Source organism: Chiloscyllium plagiosum, unplaced genomic scaffold (genome assembly GCF_037043375.1).
Source record: "Chiloscyllium plagiosum isolate Xiang-an unplaced genomic scaffold, Cpla_swu_hap1 HiC_scaffold_24, whole genome shotgun sequence".
Lineage (NCBI taxonomy): Eukaryota > Metazoa > Chordata > Chondrichthyes > Orectolobiformes > Hemiscylliidae > Chiloscyllium > Chiloscyllium plagiosum.
The window spans coordinates 59,700,058-59,721,860 of record NW_028270162.1 but is presented as its reverse complement, the minus strand read 5'-3'; the positions used below and the strand labels follow the sequence as shown (position 1 = coordinate 59,721,860).

The 21,803-nt window shown below is 48.3% G+C and overlaps 1 protein-coding gene across 3 annotated transcripts in view; it reads right to left on the bottom strand.

The window, feature by feature from the left end:
- LOC122562861 (serine/threonine-protein phosphatase 4 catalytic subunit) overlaps positions 1–21,576 on the bottom strand; it is a 41,375-nt gene extending 19,799 nt beyond the window's left edge. The window contains exons 1-5 of one of the 3 annotated variants that reach the window (XM_088000238.1): positions 21,499–21,540; positions 17,129–17,188; positions 16,602–16,697; positions 4,129–4,270; positions 1,647–1,698 (exon numbers count right to left, since the gene is read on the bottom strand). In XM_088000238.1, coding sequence (XP_087856364.1) covers positions 1,647–1,698; positions 4,129–4,226 — 150 coding nt within the window. In that variant the 5' untranslated portion in view covers positions 4,227–4,270; positions 16,602–16,697; positions 17,129–17,188; positions 21,499–21,540. Of the gene's footprint in view, positions 1–1,646; positions 1,699–4,128; positions 4,271–16,601; positions 16,698–17,128; positions 17,189–21,498 lie in introns of all 3 variants that reach the window. The other 2 variants (XM_088000237.1, XM_088000239.1) reach the window with 2 other exon arrangements.
- Between the last annotated feature and the right edge of the window lie 227 nt (positions 21,577–21,803).

Sequence of the window (21,803 nt, the reverse complement as noted above, 5' to 3'; positions counted from 1 at the left end):
CCCACTTCCCTAAGGACATGCAAGTCCGGGGCCACGTTCACCGCCAAATCCAAGCCACCCACCAAGTGGAGAAAGAACACATCTTCCACCTTGGGACCCTACAACCACAGAGGATCAACATCAACTTCACCAGTTTCCAAATCTCCCCTCCCACCAACTCACCCCAGATCGAACCCTCCAACTCAGCACCACCCTCTTGATCGGTCCATCTTTCTTCCAATCTATCCACTCCCCCTGGCCTATCATAATTACCCCTCACCTGCATCCACCAATCACCATCCCATTTACCTTACCCACAGCTCCCCCCCACTCCCTTATTTATCTCTCATCCTCTTCCTTGGTGGGCGGCACGGTGGCACAGTGGTTAGCACTACTGCCTCACAGCGCCAGAGACCCGGGTTCAATTCCCGCCTCAGGCGACTGACTGTGTGGAGTTTGCACATTCTCCCCGTGTCTGCGTGGGTTTCCTCCGGGTGCTCCGGTTTCCTCCCACAGTCCAAAGATGTGCAGGTCAGGTGAATTGGCCATGCTAAATTGCCTGTAGTGTTAGGTAAGGGGTAAATGTAGGGGTAGGTAAGGGGTAAATGTAGGGGTATGGGTGGGTTTCGTTTCGGCGGGTCGGTGTGGACTTGTTGGGCCGAAGGGCCTGTTTCCACACTGTAATCTAATCTAATCTAATCGAAATCTAAATCTTCCTCCTGATGAAGGGTTTATGCCCAAAACATGAATTCTCCTGCTCCTCAGATGCTACCTGACCTGCTGTGCTTTTCCAGCACCACACTTTTACTTCGACTTGGGTCATTGGGGAATAAATACGAGCCATCGCTGGCTGACTTCAGGAAGCTGGGAGTTTCTCTCTTTTGGATGCCAGCAGTCCATGTAGTGAAGGAACTCTTGCTGACGTCAAGCATCACAAGTTCCAGACATCCTAGTCATTCACACAAACTTACGTAACATTCCATAGATCAACTCAGTTTAGCATCAGGACACCATCACAAGTGCACACTACTGCCCACCGTTTGGATAATACATGGTTGTAACATAAGACAACATGTGCAATCCAATTTAACAGAGACAATAACAGGAAGAGGCCATTCAGCCCATTATAGGAAGAGCAAGGATGGAGGGTCAGTTTAGGTGGGGAACGATTTGATCAGCAAACTCGATCATATTAATGCCAAGCACACAGTGGCATCAGACACACCACAGGCAAAAGTGTAAAGCTGGCTTCTTACAACCCCAACTTCAACAGAATCCAAGATTGCCTCACTGAGGATTTTTTCCCCCCATTTTTATGAAACAAATTTGTCAAAGTTGGGTCCACTTCAATTTGAGGGACTGGCCAAAAACTGCATCATCAGGGGGCTGAAGCAAGGGGGCTCAGAGAAAGTACCTTGAATCCCAGATGCTCGTAAGCCCCAATGCTCTGATAGCAGACATGCCCCAGCTCTGGCTGACTGCCCTTCCCTGATGGGGGTTGCTCTCACTAACACAGTGTAGCACCACCTCAAATAACTTCAAACAGAGAACATCAAGAACCTTTCTTCTGAAAAAAAAAGAAAAAATCTTGCATCTTTACAACGAATGCAGTTAAAGGCACAGCATTAGCTCCGAGTTAATGTAAGAATTTAACCAAGTAAACTCACCGTGACTGGGGAATCTACTTGTTGAACGTTGCTCTCCTCAGCAAGAATTTCCCTGTTTAACAAGAAGCAAGCTTTGAGATTTCGATAATGGTACAAGTGAACGTCAGTACTGAAACACCACTCTCAGTTTAGATCATGGAGGCTGTGATACCGCATGCTTTTGAAAACACAAGGAACAGACTGACCCCTCACACTGCAGAGTACCTGGGGAAATAACAATTGATTGCACAATTCCTTGATCTTTCTGAAAGGGTTCTTTATAAACAAACACGTGCTTTGCCGGAGGTTTTGCAGCATTTCTGGTGACACTGGTACAAAGACATTTTGGTACCTTGTATGGAAGAAAGGGTGCAACTAAATGGGACTCACTGATCAATCAAAGACTCATCTCCTGGACACAAGGGGTAGTTTTTAGTAAACCTGCCACATTTCTTTAAAACAAAAAGAGGCACAGTGCTTGACTCAAAGAGAAACATCTCAAATACACCGCCATGTCAATCTGTTGAGTGAGGCCATCTGAAAAAGTCTCCTGGTGGTTGGCAGGAGTAATAGCAAGATCATGTCTTTTAAAAAGAGCAAAAAAAAAGTCTTCTTAATACTGCTTCCATCACGCTGCGGTATGATGGACGGCTGACATCGGGTTAGAAGCATTAGTTCATCTGGGGGAAATGTGACCTGAAAATACCCCAAGATTAACTCTTATTTCTGGATAATCGGCAGCAGCAAACAACTCAGCACGACTTTTTGCGCATCTTGGACAGGAGTTTTCTGAGTGTACCAGTGGACCATCTAGAAATATTGGCACTCGTGCGCTTTTCAGCTTTGAGTCAGTTCCACCGTTCACTGGGTCATGGCTGCTGAACATCGGTCACATGCGAAAACATGCGATAGACGTTCAGCAGCCATGATCCAATTGAACAGTGGAACTGACTAAAAAGCTGAAAAGCACAGGAGTACCTGAATCTCTTGGTAAGTACAGCACAGCAGCATTTTCAATACTCGAGCAGGCATAGGATTTTTCTGAGGTGTTTGTACAGGATTTTTTTGTAGGAGGCTTTTGAAGCTGTATAAACAACTACTTATCTTTTTGATAAACTGTACCTTCTAAACTATTGTTTTTAAAAAAGAATGTTAAGGGTCCAACGCCAAACTCTTTGTCCATATAGCCAAGTTCACGTGGCAGCCAGGAATACCAGTAGTTCTTTATTTAGATACTGGAAGATTCGGTTAACAATCGAGTCCCTTCCACCTCAGATTAAAATCCTATGCCTGTTAGAATATTGAAAATGCTGCTGTGCTGTGGTTATCAAGAGATTCAGGGACGTGCTAAAGTCCTTTGCCCATCAAGGAACTTAGAGATGTACTGCAACTTCAAATGAGGGCCAATGTTAGAACAACTTGCATTGATATAGCACCTACGTGGTAAATGTGTCTTAAAAAGGAAAAAAGTGAGGGAAGAGGAGGAGGAGGCGGCGGAGGAGGAAGAATTTAGGGAGAGAATTCTAGAGATTTAGGCATAGGAAACCAAAGGGACGACCACATGGAATGTGGTGAATTGAAGGTCAGATTGAAGTACAGGAGAGATCTCAGAGTTGCAGGACTGAAGGTTACAGAGAGAGGGGGGCGGGGGGGAAGAGTGGTGAGGCCAAGTAGGAATTTGAAAACAAGAAGGATATTGCAACTTCCAATTTTTGGAAAATGCAGACATAAGAAATTGAACTCAAACATTTCCATTACCAGCAAAATAAATTGACAAGATCAATAGACAATGATTGGCTGTTCAACTTTGAAAAACCACAACAGTCAAAATCCATCCAGTCTCTGCTGCCCTTCAGACATCATTCTGCACGAGTCACTGAGGAGCAGGGACTGCCTTCATCAGTCTGCAGGTGAAGGCTAACTGGAGCAGGCTTCTCGAAACTCGGATCAGCCCCCTCAGCATAGACAGGGAACAGGCCCAGCACCATGTGCCGGAGGTTTGAGGTTCCCTCAAAGTATCCAGGTCTGAAGAGTGAGTATGCTCATGGAAGTGAAAAATCTGAAACTCTCTCTCCCAGAAAGCTGACACAATGGGCAAGTGAATTTTCTAATTGTCAAGAATTTTGACAGACAAGGGTGTTAAAAGTTACAGAACAGAGCAGCCGTGATCAAACAGAATGACAGAACTGGATTAAGGATCTGCACCTGTTCCTACACTCAGTGAATCCTTGCAGGCAGCAGTGCAGCAGGTCTCTGAGATTAAACTGACCACTAACTGCAAGTTTGAAAACAAACACACATCCTTGTATCCTTCACCAGGATGCGTTCCTAGATTTCAAAATCCACAAACATAGAACACTCATTTTAATTAGAAATGTTTCAAACTCCTGCAAGCAAAGACAGATCCTTCTCCTATACCACATTGGAGAATTTAAGTTGTGTATGAGTAATTCACTCTCCACCACTCTGCCAACAATGGGCTCAATTCCAGTTCATTTCATACCTGGCTTTGGCGCACAGCACTTTCACTTCACTTTCTTTGATGAGTTCACAGCGCATTAGCTGCTCTATCTGATGGTCCAGGTCACTTGTGTCAGCCATGGTCACAGATAGAAATGGAGAGAGGTGGCTTCCAACACAACAGACTGAAAACAAAACAGCTTCATCAGAAATCAATCCCCCATCCCTAAGGCTTTGTAATAAAATCTCTGATACAGTGGGATTAATCAAATCCTGATGTCATACTCTTCCAAGAAAGCATGCGATAAATAGATTAGGTTGCATCCACATCAATCCTGAACATGCAGAGTTGTTGCCTCACAGCGCCAGGAACCCAGGTTCGATTCAATCCTCGGGTGACTGTCTGTGTGGAGTTTGCAAATTCTCCCCGTGTCTGTGTGGGTTTCCTCTGGGTGCTCCGGTTTCCTCCCACAGTCCAAGAGATGTGCAGGTCAGGTTAATTGGCCATGCTAAATTGCCAATAATGTTAGGTGCATTAGTCAGAGGGAAATGGGTCTGGGTGGGTTACTCTTCGGCGGGGCGGTGTGGACTGGTTGGACTGAAGGGCCTGTTTCCACACTGTAGGGGATCTAATCAGTCTCCCTACACCTTCATATAAATTCAAGCATCAGGATGACAGAGGCACACACCAACATCCATTAAGGAGCAGATCTCCATTAAACAAGGAGAGAGTGACAAAGGCAGAGATAAATTTTGGACCAGTCAGGGATTCAAGGGTTATGAGGAAAATACAGGAAAATGGCTGGGAGGAATTTTGATTCAGCCATGATCTTATTGAATGTTGGAGCAGGCTTGAGGGGCTGAATGGCCTATTCCCGTTTCTGTATCTTATGATCTTGTGATTGGGTTTGGGGTAACTGAAGACCAGTTAATTTTACACTAACAGCAAGAAATCTAACAAACACCTCAGGACCACGATTACTAATGTTAGTGAGGACTTGAGATTTGAGAGAGTCAGCAGAGATTACTGAAGAACAAGTTATGTCTGATTAATCAATTTATGGAAAGGACAGTGATTGTGTTTTACTGAGATTTTCCAAGCAATTCGTTAAGTGCTCACTTAGAGAAATAGTAGAGATATTTGAAGTGAAAAAGGGTAAAGTAACAGCATGGGGACAGAGTTGGGTTAGTGGATTGTTCTCAGACCAGTGGAGTGCCCTGGGAACCTGCTGATGGCATCAGATTGAGAGACAATGAGCTGTGATGGAAAGTAGGGAAATGCCAACATAGTGGCAATGTCACAGGACAAATCATTCGAGTCCCAGATTGTTGATCTGGGGACATTGGTACAAGCCCCACCATGGCAACTGGTGCAACTGAATTACATTCAATAAATTAGGAATATAAAGCTAGCTGTCACTGTAATATTCACTGAACCTATCACTGATTGCTGTACAAACCCACCTGGTTCACTCATGTCCTTCAGAGAATTCAAGCTGCCACCCTTACCTGGTCTAGTCTACATGCGACTCCAGACCCACATTAACTGCTCTCTGAAATGAAAATGGATGAGCAATAAACAAAGACCTAACCTGCGACCCCATAACCAATTATTTTTTTTTTAAAAAGGGCTTAGCAAGCCACATTGTTCAAGGGAATATAGGGAGTGCTGGTGACACCTGTTAGGATCCCAGACCAGACAACCAAATTCATGTTACAATCTGGTTCGAGACCAGTAACAAATCTGGTTCGAGACCAGTAACAGTTTTTTTTAAATGCATAGAGTAAGATATCCCAGATAATTAGTATGACAATAATGCAAGATTCCGCAATTTGGAACAAACAACCATAAACTTCATTCTATAAATGTAGTACACAGTCTACAATGTTATTTCTAACATTCAGAATTGATCCAAGCTAAACATGAGTAACAAAAACTGTGGTCATACACCCATAGCACATGTCAAATAACAAATACAGTAAAGTCAGATTCCTTGGATTTTAAGCGTTCCCTCTCTAGACTTCAGAGACACTGTGGGTCATTAAAACTTTACAAGGGATTTTTGAAGACCTCGCTCATTAGATCCCCCAAAAGGTATACTGTACTCCAACATCTACTCTCAGACAGCCCAAGGATCCCTTCCTCCAAAACCTCGTCACCCTCCTGGCTCCCAGGATAATGGAAGCACTGGAGTTGTAATTACTGGGCGCAAGCTGTTGAAGGTTTGTGCTTTCAATTACTTTCAAACGGTCATAGATCTTCACTGATTAGTGAATTCATTATAAAGGGACAGCGTCGGTCAGCATTAAAGAGGGCAGGTTCATAAAATATTTGAAATCAGGTCCTGATCTTAGCTTAGTGTTGATGTGTTATAAATTGACTGAAGAGAAGATAAAGAAGACATTTTACAAACGTACACACTCAAAGCAAAATGGTAAATTGATTTAACAATACAAGAAAGTGGGATCAGACTTCAAGGAATTTTCTGTGCTGAAATTTCAGAAGCCAATGTTCATTCCACTTCAGATTTAATTGCAGACTAAAACATTAGAAGCATATGGCTCCTAAATCAACACAACTTCTCCATACTATAATCAATAAATGTCTCATTATCCTCTTTACAGAGCCCATGAAATCAAATCAATTGATTAAAACAGCCCATAGCAGAACAGTAGCAAAAACAAACTGCAAAGGAAACTTGCTATCACAAATTACATGATATTGCCAGGGCTGAGACTGCAGAAGCACCCAAAGCACACCAGTGGGCACCGGACATTCCCTCTCCAACAACATCCTGATCCAGAACAATCACTCACAGTGGAGAGACAGGCGGTGGAGTCTAACGACCCACCCCCGACGGCTTGCTGCTTGAACCAACCTGGCCAGGCCCAGGAGCACAAACAGGAGGTAGTTCTCTGGCCGTCCCATTCTCCTCTGCACTTGGTGGCCAAAGACTGGGGGGTGTGGGGTGGGGTATGTGGGGCTAAAGTGCACCTTGCTCACAATCATTCAACCTACGCCTGTCACTTGTGCTTAGCCTTAACTTTGTGCAATTAACATTTACCCCCCACAGCAAGTTCAGACATGGAGAACTCCGTTCAACACTCTCAGAAATCCTGACTTGTTGGGCAGTGTTTGTAGCAGGGAAATACAATGTGACACAGCCTCCAGAGAGCAAACAGAAGAGCTAAAAGGGCATATTGCAGGATTTCACTAACTGAATCATGGCAACAAGTTCCTGCTGATTGAAATACCCAGTTATAAAGGCAATTTTCCACTTTGTAGCGTGAAAAGCAGCATAATTGCACCTCCAACTCTCCACCAGAACTCTTTCTCATAGGTCGTCCTTCTGTCTGTTTCACTGGAGGTGGGGAAGTAGGGACTCTTCCTTAGCTCCATATAGTGCTGCAGTCACCAACCAAGCTAGCCATGCCTCTGGTGGCTAATCCTTCAGATCACTGACAACCAGGCCCAAGCCTCCCCCTCATTTAAACTTGCTTTCTCTATTCCTACCAACTGGATCAGTCGCTCCAACTCGACATGAACTTGCCAAAGGGACTGACAAATCTCAAGTGGCAGACAAAGACAACTACATGAGCTCCCTAAAATACAACAGGGAGTCAATGAGTAGCAGATAATTTTAAAGATAGATTTAATGTACAGTGCAACACAGCAAAGAGAAACTCTCCATGATTGGTACTGGAATACCTACAGAAGACAAGCTTAGAGTGATAGCGCCGTACAGCACAGAAACAGACCCTTCGGTCCAACTGGTCCATGCGGACCAGATATCCTAAATTAATCTAGTCCATTTGCCAGCACTGGGCCCATATCCCTCCAAACCCTTCCTATTCATATACCCATCCAGATGCCTTTTAAATGCTGTAATTGTACCAGCCTCCACCACATCCTCTGGCAGCTCATTCCATACACACACCACCCTCTGCGTGAAAAAGTTGACCCTTAGGTCCCTTTGAAATCTTTTCCCCTCTCACCGTAAACCTATACTCTCTAGTTCTGGACTGCCCCACCCCCAGGGAAAAACCTTGTCTAATTACCCTATCCACGCCCATGATTATATGGTCACCCCTCAGCCTCTGACACTTCAGGGAAAACAGTCCCAGCTTATGGAGCCTTGCCCTATAGCTCAAACCCTCCAACCCTGGCAACATCCTTGTAAATCTTTTCTGAGATCCTTTCCCTTTCAATCGGTGGGAGACCGGAATTGCATGCAGTATCCCAAAAGTGGCCTAACCAATGTCCTGTAAAGCTGTAACATGACCTCCCAACTCCTACACTCAAAATTTCTGACCAACGTTTGAACAGACTTCTCAAACGTTACTGTTGATCTCTCGCTCTGCAGCTGTAACACTGTTCTGCACTCTTCTGCTACCCTGATGCACTTTATATGCTACAATCTGCCTGTTGAGCACACAAAACATTTTGCATTGTTTCTCGCTATGTGACAACAATAAATCAAATCAGAGACTTAACACACTATTGCCTGATGAACACCGAAACAATCAGCTTCACAGCAACATGTAACTATGGCACACCTTTAATGGAGTCACACATCCCAAGCTGCTTCGAGGCATTAACAATGACATGTTACTGAGATATTAGGTCAGATGGCCAAAGAGATAGATTTGAAGAAGTTTCCCGATTTCCCCTGGCCAATAAGGTAACGTATGGATTGGCAGCAGTAATGTACTTGGAAACCCCAAGGCATGCTGGAGAGCCTGGTGCATGGCCAGCTCAGTGTGCTCGCTGGGTGAGCAGTGGGACCTAACAAACTGTACTTACATAGCACTTTAACAGAAAGAACATATCAAGGTCAGGCAAACATTTTTTTTAAAAAAGTCGTCTAGAACAATCAAAACAAAGAAGTTTTTGGAAGGTTTATGAAGAACAATGTAGAGAGTGTTTTGGAGGGAGTTCTACAAGTAAGAGATAATGGTTTAAGAGTCTGTTGTGAACAAAGGGAAGAGGGGATGAGGCAAGAGAGAGATACTAAAAAAAAAGCCCAAAAAATTAGTGGGCATATTTTTAATGCGAGAGGGGATAGATTTAAAAGGGATCCACTTCAAACTGACGGTGGCTCCTAAGTGGTAGATGCAGGTCTTTTAGATACATTTAAAAGACATTTGGTTAGGTACACAAATAAGAAAGGTTTAGAGGAATAGGGGCTAAATGCAGGCAAGTGGGACTAGTTAGCTTGGGAAACTTGGTCAGCATGGATTTACTGGACCGAAGATACTCCTAACACGCTGCATGGCTCTACAAAACAAATCTTTTGAGTGAAGGGAATAAGAAGGTACAGATGATGGCATGAACAGTCTTTAAAGAGGACCAGAAAGAAGGAACCAATCCAAGTCAGTGAGGACGGAGGAAATAGGCAAACAGTAGAATGTATGGACTAGGTGCTTGCAGAAAGGGTGAATCTTCCAGCAAACCCTCAGTGGCAATGGGAATCCTGGACAATGCTGGCGCGGTGAAAGCATGCAGCATTGGAAATGAAAAGGCAACGGCGACAGACTGGAGAAACCAGGACACGGAGAGGGAAAGCATCATTCATTGAAGCGGTATATCACTATTGTCAGAGTCATTAACAAAGCATATGGAATCTTGAGCTGTACAATACAGGCATTGAGTACAACAGCAGGGAACGCATGCTGAACCGTATAAAGCTCTGATTCAGCCACAGCTAGAATACTGCGAGCAGGTCTGGACACCAGACGTTAGGAGGGTCTTTGAGAACAGATTTACTAGAATGGTTCTGGGACAGCAGGAGGTATAGTGGAAAGTTGAGGGGTGTGACTCAAATGGCAGAAGATCTTTTTTGCTCAGTGAGTGATAATGACATGAAATTCACTGCCAACATGAAGACAATAAACCATTTTAAAAAAAGGAAAGTCAATGGACACACAAGGGAAATAAATGCCGAGCTACAGAAAGACAGCAGGGTAATAAGGCTGGCTCAGTCACCCTAGCAGCTAGCATGGAGTCAATGTGGCTGAGTGGCCTCCTCCTGTGCAAGGATAATTCTAAATTATCTGTAATTTTATTCAAGATTTTTCCAGTGCTGTGACATGGATAGGGGGCTGAATGGAAACAAAGGAGGAATAAATAGGTCTTTTTTCTGAATGACACAGTGGCTAGCAGGATACCACAGGGGTCAGTACCAGGACCCCAGCTATTCACAACATATGTTAATGATTTAGATGAGGGAACTAAATGTAATATCTCAAAATTTGCAGATGACAAAAAGCTGAGTGCGGGAGTGAATTGTGAGGAGGATGCGGAGATGTTGCAGTGTGACTTAAGACAGGCTGATTGAGTGGGCAAATGCATAATAATGTGGGTAAATGCGAGATTACCCACTTTGGTAGCAAAAACTTGAAGGCAGAATGTTCAACGGCCATAGATTGAGAGAGGGGAATGTTCAGTCAGACCTGGGGTACCCTCATGAAGGTAAGTGTGTAGATGCAGCAGGCAGTAAAGGAGGCAAATTGTATGTCGGCTTTCATAGTGAGAGAGGATTAGAGTAAGAAAGCCAAATCTTGCTGCAATTATACAGGGAATAGTGAGATCATACATGGCATATTGTGTGCAGTTTTGGTTTCATTATCTGAGGAAGGATTTGCTTGCGATATAAGAATATAGCAGAGGTTTACCAACTTGATTCCTGGGATGGCAGGATTGGTGTATGATGAGAGATTGAATCAGTTAGGATTGTATTCAAGTTTAGAAGAATTGGGGAGTGGGGTCTCAGAAACCTATAAATTTCTAACAGGATTAGAAAGGTTAGATGCAGGATGGATGTTCCCAGCAGTGAACAAGTCTAAAACCAGGAATCGTAGTGACGAGGAGAGATAGCGGTGAGCCTGTGACCTTCACTAGCAGAGACAGTGGCTGAGGCCAAAACTTGTGTTTTATAGCTCTCGTGGCTAAAGGGATCAAGGGATATGGGCTCAGGCTGGAGCCTCACTGATTAACCACAGTCATACTGAATGTCAGAGCATCCCCGAGGGGTTGAATGGCCTACTCCTGCTACTGCCTTCAATATTTTGATAGAAGAGTGGAGAAATTCAAACATACAGAGTGCGATTAGACACAGTGAGGAGGTAACAGACACTGTCAAGGATCTGAACGAGGAAAGGAAGCAGAGGGTGTATCTGCAAAAAGGTAAGATTTTTAAGGGTGAAAATAGCAGGTTTGATAGCAATACACACGGTTTCCTCAACTTTCAGACTAACAAGTAGAGGATGGATTATGAAAGGCTTGTTTATAGGCTGGCAGGATGCAAATTATTTTTGATCAATATGACTGGGAGGACAGGACCTGGGTACACGCTTGTTAAATTCACTGATACCTATCTTTGTGTCATCACTAAGTTTTGAAAAGGTCACAAGGAGTTTGCAAAGGGGTAGTATTAGGTTACTTAAATAGGCAAAAACATTAGGAGAAAGTGAGTACTGCAGATGCTGAAGATCAGAGGAGAGGGTGTCTGCTGCTGGAAAAGCACAGTAGCATCTGAGGAGCAGCAGAGTCGATGTTTCAGACATCAACCACACTCTCGACCCTGGGCAAAAAAAACTGCCAGATGAACGATCATGTGAGAACTTGTCCAATTTGGCAGGAAGATTTAAATAAAAGGCATATGGCGAGAACGTGCAGAACTAACAGAGGAATCTGGGTGTCCTGCTACATGAATCACAAAGTGAGTACACTGGTATTCAAGAAGGCTAACTAAATGCCAAGATTTTGTTTAAGTGGAATGAAATATAAAAGAAGGGACACCTGTACAGAACATGGGTGACACCATAGTTTAAGTGCTGTGTACACTTTTGATTGCTTTTAAGAAAGATGTAAATGCATCACAGGTAGTTGAGAGAAGTTTCACACGATCAGGGGATTATCTCAAGGAGGATTGGACCTCCCAGCCCTGTATCCAGAGTTTAGAAGAATGAGAGGTGATTTTATTGAAATGTATATGATGCTGAAGGAAACGGACACAATAGATGCTAAAAGATATTCCCCCTTGTGGGAGAGAGGAGAATTAAGGTATAGTTTAAAAAAAACTGAAAATGCCTTCCAATTAAGACTGAAACACGATAGTTGTTTTTCCCTCGCTCCTCAAAGGTGCATGAGTCTTTGGAACTCTTTCCCAGGTGTAGCGGAGGCAGGATCATTAAATATGTTTATGGCATCCACTGAAGAGTTAAGATGTTGGTTGCCATTAAAGTACAGCAGCCCTATTTGGATAGTGCTAGGGCTGGGTTCCCAACTCCCACAGTAATCATTTCAAACCCACTCGCCTTCAGAGATGGTACTCTAATACCTGCTTCTCCTAGCCCGAACATAAATTCACCATCAACTCAAACATGGTTTTTAACCTTGGCAGTTCCTCACAGTAAGACCTCATTTCAGTATGTGAATAACGAGAACATTCCAAGAACCATAACTGCCCACAAAATGCTGGCCTTTCCAGTGACATCTACATCTCGTGGAAAGAATAAAGGAGGAACATTAAGCTGGCATCTACTGCTTTTTGAGAAATATCCACACTTGAAGCATTCTTTGTTTAAACAAGTAATTTCTTCATTTCCCTCTGGATGAGGCAGGCGCTGATTTTCAAGATGATAATCCCTTATCCTGCATCTCCCCAGCCACAGAAAAAAACTCTCCCCACCCCTCATCAAAACACACAATCTCAACTAAAATTAACTTTACATCACAGAGAAGACAAGCCAAGCTAATATGCATCTTTCCTCAGATATGGTACCCGGAACTGTACAAAATATTCCAGACATTCTCGAACCAGGGTTTTATACAGCTGGATTAAACTTCCTCCCATTTAGATTCTTGCTCTCCAGTTATAAAACAAAATCTGCCTTTTTTGACAGATGTTTTGCTCTAGACAATTACATTTCAGTTATCTGTGTACTTGGTTCGCAATCTCTCTGGATCTCCACCCTTCCTAGCATTCTATTTAAATGGGATACATCAATAAATCCTTTTCATCCAAAATGGATGGCTTCATGCTTACTTTGTAACCCAGCCCCCAGTTTCTGTCACACTCAATGCATCACATTATGCTCTTTCTAAATCCCAGCCCAGACCCTCACTACACTAGGAGGGTTCTTAGTATGCAGGCCGTACCTCAGAGCCAGAATCTCAGTTTCAAATCCCACTTGTGCAGAGATGAACAGTTTAATTAAAAACTCTGTTGTAGATGTTGGTTGCTCAAAGAACCTTGGCTCAGAGTTGATGAGCTGGAGTCTGAGCTTCAAGCATTGCGACACATCAGGGAGAGGGAGAGTTACCCAAATGCTGTGTTTCAGGAGACAGTCACACTCCTTAGACGAACCAACTTGAATTCAGCCAGTGGTCAGGGACAGGAGGGCGTGGCTGTGAGTGAGGCAGGTAGAGGGATCCAGGGGTAGAGTTGCACGAGTCTCAGCCCCTGTCCTTGTCCAGCAAGTTCAAGAGTTTTGCTCCCTGAATGAACACTGAAAGGAGGATGAGCTGACTGACTAACACTGTGGTGCAGAGAGCCATTCAAGTGGGGACAGCGTGGGTATTGTCATTGTAATTGGGGATGGTATTGTTAGGGGCATAGATACTGTCCTGTGACCAGGATCGAAAGTCCCTAAAGGTTGTGTTGCCTATCTGGTGCTCGCATTGAGGATCTCTCCTCTGGGCTGCACAGGAACTTGGGAGTGAGAGGGTAAAGATCCAGTGGTTGTGGTCCACATTAGGTACCAACGACATCGATAAAACTGGGGCGGAGGTTTTGCTACGGGAGTGTGAACAGCTAGGAGCTAAATTAAAAAGCATAACTAAAAAAGGTAATCATCTCTGAATTACTACCTGTGCCATGAGCTACTTGGCATAGGGTCAAAATAAGGTTTAGCAGGTAAATGCGTGGACCAAAGATTGGTGTGGGAGAAATGGGTTTGAATTCATGGGACATTGGGTCAAATACTGGGGAAGAAAGGACCTGTTCCGACAGGAGTCTTCATCTGCATCATGCTGGGACGAGAATCCTAGCAAATCACACAACTTTGGCTGACAACAGGGCTTTAAACTAAATGGTGTGTGTGTGTGTGTGTGTGTGTGTGTGTGTATGTGTGTGTGGGGGGGGGGGGGGGGGGTTCAGTTATATGGGAAATTAGACAACCCAAATTAAAGGAGGAATTAAGAATGCAGGTTAGCAATGCAGCGGATGGTTACCAGACAATAAAGTTGAGACACAGAACAGGCAAGTATCTTTATGCACCAAGAAATTATAAAAAAGTAGGGACATTTATCAGTGGAACAAATTAAAATGCTGTGTCGAAATGCACAAAGCATTCAATATCAAGTGATTGAACTAATCGGACAGATCGATGTAAATTGGTACAATACAATTGAGATTACAGAGACATGGCTGCAAGGTGACAAGGGAAGGGAATTGATTGTCCCAGGGTATTCAACATTTATAGGAAAAGGAAAAGGAAAAGGTGGCGCAGTGGCATTGCTGGTTAAAGGGGAAATTAACACAACAATGAGAAAGGATATTAGCTCTGACAATGTGGACTCTGTATGGGGAGAGTTGAGAAATACCAAAGGGGCAAAAATCCTTAGTGGGTGTCATATTTAGACCCCCAAACTGCAGTGGTGGTGTTGGGAATGACACGGAACAGGAAATTAAGTGATGCATGTGATGAGGGAATATCAATGATCGTGGGTGATTTTAATCTGCACATAAATTGGGCAAATCAAATTAGCCACAATGCCATGGAGGAAGAATTCTTGACAACGTTTACAGGATGGTTTCCTTGACCAATATGTGGAGCAACCAACTAGAGAGCAGGCCATCTTAGACCAGGTACTGTGTAATGAGAAAGGAACCATTGCCAATCTAGCTGTGAGAGACCCTTTGGGGATAAGTGACCTTAACAAGATGGATTTTTCTTTTTAAAATCAAGGTGTAGAGTGAGATAGTTTATTTGGAGACTAGGGTGCTGAATCTTAATAAAGGAAACTATAAAGACAGGAGGCATGAGTTGGCCTTGATAGATTGGGTAGAGTTACTCAAAGGGATGACAGTTTGGTCTCTCCTTTTCTGAGGAAGGATGCTCTTGTTCTCAAGGGAATGCAGCAGAGGTTTACCAGGCTGATTCCGGGGACAGTGGGACTTACGTATGAGGAGAGATTGATTCAGGGGGAGATTTCATACAGACTTATAAAATTCTAACAGGACTAGACTGGGTAAATGCAGGGAGGATGTTCCCGATGGTGGGTACGTCCAGAACCAGAGGTCACAGTCTGAGGATTCAGGGGTGGACTATTTAGGACTAAGATGAGGAGACATTTCTTCACCCAAAGAGTGGTGAGAGCCTGTGGGATTCATGACCACAGGAAGTAGTTGATGCCAAACGTAACAAGGGGTGGCTTGATATAGCACTTAGGGCAAATAGGACCAAAGATTATAGGGAGAAAGCAGGATTAGGCTTTGAGTTAGACAAACAACCATGACTGTGATGAATGGCAGAGCAGGCTTGAAAGGCTGAATGGCCTCCCCCTTACTCCTATCTTCTACGTGTCTATGTTACCACTATTCACTTCCTTGCGATATGAATATATACTCATTATCCCCACACTATCTCCTAGAATTGGTCCAACCAACTCTCAAACTAGGTAAATAATTTTATTAGCCTCTTATGAGGAACCTTGTTAAATTCTTTCTGGAATCCAAATATAAATGATATTTACTGATATTCCCTAGGTCACAACTCAGTCACTTTATTCAAAGCTCCAATTAGATTAACGACAATGTCTACTTTTCAGATCCATGTTGGGGTCTCTTCAATCTGGTCAAGTTTCACAGTCACCCTGTCCTTAATTGTAGATCCCAGTAATTTCTCCACAGCTGATGTTGGGTTAGGTTGTCTGTGTGTTTGGCACGAGCTGTCTCAGGTTCTCAGTCACATTAGTTTAGTCCACAGCCTTTTATCTAACCAAGTTGCCTGTTCATCAAAACAAGAAGAGCTCACATGTGAACAAAAGTCCTTCAATAGCCGGACAAGAAAATGCCAACCACCATCTTGACCCACAGGCTGTGAACAAGCATACCTAAGCAGCACCCAGCAACACCTACTTTGCCAGCAGGTGCTCACTATGATTAGATTAGATTACTTAGTGTGGAAACAGGTCCTTCGGCCCAACAAGTCCACACCGACCCGCCGAAGCACACCCACCCAGATCCATTCCCCTACATTTACCCCTTTAACCTAACACTACGGGCAATTTAGCATGGCCAACTCACCTAACCTGCACATTTTTGGACTGTGGGAGGAAACCGGAGCACCTGGAGGAGACCCACACAGACACGGGGAGAATGTGCAAACTCCACACAGTCAGTCACCTGAGGCGGGAATTGAACCCGGTTCTCTGACGCTGTGAGGCAGCAGTGCTAACCACTGTGCCACCGTGCCGCCCACTAAATCATAACTGCTTTATTAACTCACCAAGATGTTATCTTCACTGCCTGGGCCAGCAGTTACCTCCCATCCCTTCATGCCCTCAGGAATGCGGTCGTGAGCTGCCTCTTAGACTGCTGTAATCTATGTGGATTACAAATTAATAACTGGAGCAGATTCCTTGTTGAATATTAAATAAAAAGCTAGGGGACTACATATTGCAAAAGCCAGTGCTGAAAAAGACAGTTGTTCAGGTGAGCTCCTGCTACCCTAGATATCAAGGTAGCACATCTATTCTCAAAGAAGCCCACAGATGACAGCTGACTGATGGGCTGCCTTGTCAGTCACTGAGCCAGGACAGTGGTTCAGAGGAATACCTCGAGACATGGACTGATGTTACAGGGGTGTGGGTTAAAATCATACCACAACAGATGGTAGAATTTAAATTCAATTAATGACCCAATAACTGAAAACTAGCTTCACGGGTCACCATGACTGAGAATGATCATTGCGCTTTTTTTGTCTGTCAATCTGGCTCACCAATCACCTTTGGCAAAGATATGTGTCATCCTTACCTGGTTTGGCCTGTTAAAGGTGACAGACCCAGGACAAGGCTGTTGACATTTAAGTGCACTCTGAAATGACAAAGCAAAGCACTCAGTTCAAGGACAATTTGGTTAGGGTAAGAAACAGTGGCCTTGCCACAATGCCATTAAAAGAACAAATAAGCCCATATTCCGAGACCGCATGCAATGAGGAATTATCAACCTTCTTCAATATTTGGACCTCACATACGCATAACCCACCAGTTGTCGACATTTCATGCTCAACCATCTAACCTACCCTGCCAGCCAACTGACACACACTCCTGCCTCCACCCACCCCTCAATAGTGGAACCCTCAGTACCACATCCTCACCACTGACTACAAACTCTCCCCCTCCAAGAGCTCTCTAAGAGGTTTGGCTCCATACCCAGAACAACAACCTACCTCAATTCATACTCATTCCTTCCTTTTCCTCCCTGGTCACCTCCCCCTCCTTCTCCTACTCTTCCCTGGTCACTTCTCCCTCAACTTCTCCCACATCTTTCTCCATCAATCCTATTTTGACACCCCCCCCCCCCCCACCAAAGCGAAGAGACATCCCCCTTAGGACTGCCCTATCCATACCACATTCCCACACATTTTCACCTCCCCCTTCCCCCCCAGGGCAAAACAGGACCGCCACCCCTCGCCCCCTCCCCCCCCACTCCAAAACAGGACCCCCTCCCCTCCCCTCCTCCACCCCCACTCCAAAACAGGACTGCCTCCCCACCCACTCCAAAACAGGACCCACCCCTCGCACCCACTCCAAAACAGGACCGCCTCCCATCCCCTCCTCCACCCCCACTCCAAAACAGGACCCCCTCCCCAACCCCCCACTCCAAAACAGAACCTCCTCCCCTCCCCACCCCCCCACTCCAAAACAGGACCTCCTCCCCGCCCCACCCCTCCCCCACTCCAAAACTGGACCTCCCCTCCTATCCTCCCTTCCCCCCCTCACTCCAAAACAGGACCTCCTCCCCTCCCCTCCCCCCACTCCAAAACTGGACCCCCCTCCCAACCACCCCTCCCCCCACTCCAAAACTGGACCCCCTCCCACCCACCCCTCCCACCCAACCACATTCCCCTCCCCCCCACTCTAAAACAGGACCCCCTCCCCTCTCCGCCTCCTCACCCCTCCACTCCAAAACAGGACCCACCTCCTCTCCAAAACAGGACCCCCCCTCCGCTCCCCCCCACTCCAAAACAGGACCCCCCCTCCACTCCCCCCCACTCCAAAACAGGACCCCCTCCCCGCACCCCCCCGACTCCAAAACAGGACCCCCTCCCCTCCCCCCACTCCAAAACAGGACCACTCCTCTCCCCCCCCCGACTCCAAAACAGGACCCCTCTACCCTCCCACCCGACTCCAAAGCAGGACCCCCAACTCCCCCCCCCTCTCCAAAACAGGACCCCGTCCTCTCCCCCTCCCCTCCCCCCTCCCCACTCCAAAACAGGACCCCTCTACCCTCCCACCCGACTCCAAAGCAGGACCCCCAACTCCCCCCCCTCTCCAAAACAGGACCCCGTCCTCTCCCCCTCCCCTCCCCCCTCCCCACTCCAAAACAGGACCCCCTCCCCTCCCCCCACTCCAAAACAGGACCCCCTCCCCTCCCCCCACTCCAAAACAGGACCCCCTCCCCTCCCCCCACTCCAAAACAGGACCCCCTCCCCTCCCCCCACTCCAAAACAGGACCCCCTCCCCTCCCCCCACTCCAAAACAGGACCCTCCCCCCCCCTCCCCCCACTCCAAAACAGGACCCTCCCCCCCCCCCTCCCCACTCCAAAACAGGACCCTCCCCCCCCCCTCCCCACTCCAAAACAGGACCCTCCCCCCCCCACTCCAAAACAGGACCCCCTCCGCTCCCCACTCCAAAACAGGACCCTCCCCCCCCCTCCCCACTCCAAAACAGGACCCCCTCCGCTCCCCACTCCAAAACAGGACCCTCCCCCCCCTCCCCACTCCAAAAAAGGACCCCCTTCGCTTCCCACTCCAAAAAAGGACCCCCTTCGCTCCCCACTCCAAAACAGGACCCTCCCCCCCCCTCCCCACTCCAAAACAGGACCCTTCCCCCCCCCCACTCCAAAACAGGACCCCCTCCGCTCCCCACTCCAAAACAGGACCCCCTCCGCTCCCGACTCCAAAACAGGACCCCCTTCGCTCCCCACTCCAAAACAGGACCCTCCCCCCCCCTCCCCACTCCAAAACAGGACCCTCCCCCCCCCTCCCCACTCCAAAACAGGACCCTCCCCCCCCTCCCCACTCCAAAACAGGACCCTCCCCCCCCTCCCCACTCCAAAACAGGACCCTCCCCCCCCTCCCCACTCCAAAACAGGACCCCCTCCGCTCCCCACTCCAAAACAGGACCCTCCCCCCCCCACTCCAAAACAGGACCCCCTCCGCTCCCCACTCCAAAACAGGACCCTCCCCCCCCCCACTCCAAAACAGGACCCTCCCCCCACCTCCCCACTCCAAAACAGGACCCTCCCCCCCCCTCCCCACTCCAAAACAGGACCCTCCCCCCCCCCTCCCCACTCCAAAACAGGACCCTCCCCCCCCCTCCCCACTCCAAAACAGGACCCCCTCCGCTCCCCACTCCAAAACAGGACCCCCTCCGCTCCCCACTCCAAAACAGGACCCTCCCCCCACCTCCCCACTCCAAAACAGGACCCTCCCCCCCCCTCCCCACTCCAAAACAGGACCCTCCCCCCCCCCCTCCCCACTCCAAAACAGGACCCCCTCCGCTCCCCACTCCAAAACAGGACCCCCTCCGCTCCCCACTCCAAAACAGGACCCCCTCCGCTCCCCACTCCAAAACAGGACCCCCTCCGCTCCCCACTCCAAAACAGGACCCCCTCCGCTCCCCACTCCAAAACAGGACCCCCTCCGCTCCCCACTCCAAAACAGGACCCCCTCCGCTCCCCACTCCAAAACAGGACCCCCTCCCCTCCCCCCACCGACTCCAAAACAGGACCCCCTCCCCTCCCCCCACCGACTCCAAAACAGGACCCCCTCCCCTCCCCCCACCGACTCCAAAACAGGACCCCCTCCCCTCCCCCCACCGACTCCAAAACAGGACCCCCTCCCCTCCCCCCACCGACTCCAAAACAGGACCCCCTCCCCTCCCCCCACCGACTCCAAAACAGGACCCCCTCCCCTCCCCCCACCGACTCCAAAACAGGACCCCCTCCCCTCCCCCCACCGACTCCAAAACAGGACCCCCTCCCCTCCCCCCACCGACTCCAAAACAGGACCCCCTGCCCTCCCCCCACCGACTCCAAAACAGGACCCCCTCCCCTCCCCCCACCGACTCCAAAACTGGACCCCCTCCCCTCCCCCCACCGACTCCAAAACTGGACCCCCTCCTCTCCCCCCACCGACTCCAAAACTGGACCCCCTCCGCTCCCCCCCACCGACTCCAAAACTGGACCCCCTCCCCTCCCCCCACCGACTCCAAAACTGGACCCCCTCCTCTCCCCCCACCGACTCCAAAACTGGACCCCCTCCGCTCCCCCCCACCCGACTCCAAAACAGGACCCCCTCCCCTTCGTCCCCCCCACCACTCCAAAACAGGTCACCCTCCTGTCCTTCCCCCCCACCACTCCAAAACAGGACACCCTCCCGTCCTTCCCCCCCACCACTCCAAAACAGGACACCCTCCCGTCCTTCCCCCCACCGACTCCAAAACAGGACACCCTCCCCTCCCCTCCCCACCACCGACTCCAAATCAGGACCCTCTCCCCTCCCCGACTCCAAAACAGGACCCCCCACCCCTCCTTCCCCACTCTGCACTCCAAAACAGGACCCCCTCCCCTCCCCCCACCGACTCCAAAACTGGACCCCCTCCTCTCCCCCCACCGACTCCAAAACTGGACCCCCTCCGCTCCCCCCCACCCGACTCCAAAACAGGACCCCCTCCCCTCCCCACCCCGACTCCAAAACAGGACCCCCTCCCCTTCGTCCCCCCCACCACTCCAAAACAGGTCACCCTCCCGTCCTTCCCCCCCACCACTCCAAAACAGGACACCCTCCCGTCCTTCCCCCCCACCACTCCAAAACAGGACACCCTCCCCTCCCCTCCCCACCACCGACTCCAAATCAGGACCCCCCACCCCTCCCCTCCCCCCACCGACTCCAAAACAGGACCCCCTCCCCTCCCCCCACCGACTCCAAAACAGGACCCCCTCCCCTCCCCCCACCGACTCCAAAACAGGACCCCCTCCTCTCCCCGATATTCCTCCCCCCTGTCCCGGCTCTCCCCCCCCTCACACCCCCCTCACCCGGACGGCCCCTCCCACCCGGCTATTGACGCCGTGTCCCCGCGGTGCTCGGGCCCGGGCCCCGCCGCCGGCGGCTCTTTACCGGAATCCCGTGGAGACTCGGAACCGGCAGCGGCCTGGAGGCCAGCGGAGAGACGCATGCGCAGTGGAGCGGGCCCGAGGCCTGTCGGGAGTTGTAGTCTCGAATGACCATCGGACCGGAAATGACGCAAGGGGAGGGCTTTATTGCTCCATGCCTCCTGGACCCACTGGGTTTAAAGGGACCTCACACCCCTCCCGCCCCGACCCATTGGGTTTAAAGGGACCTCACCCTCTTGGACCCAGTGGGTTTAAAGGGACCTCACCCTCCTGGACCCACTGGGTTTAAAGGGACCTCACCCTCCTAGA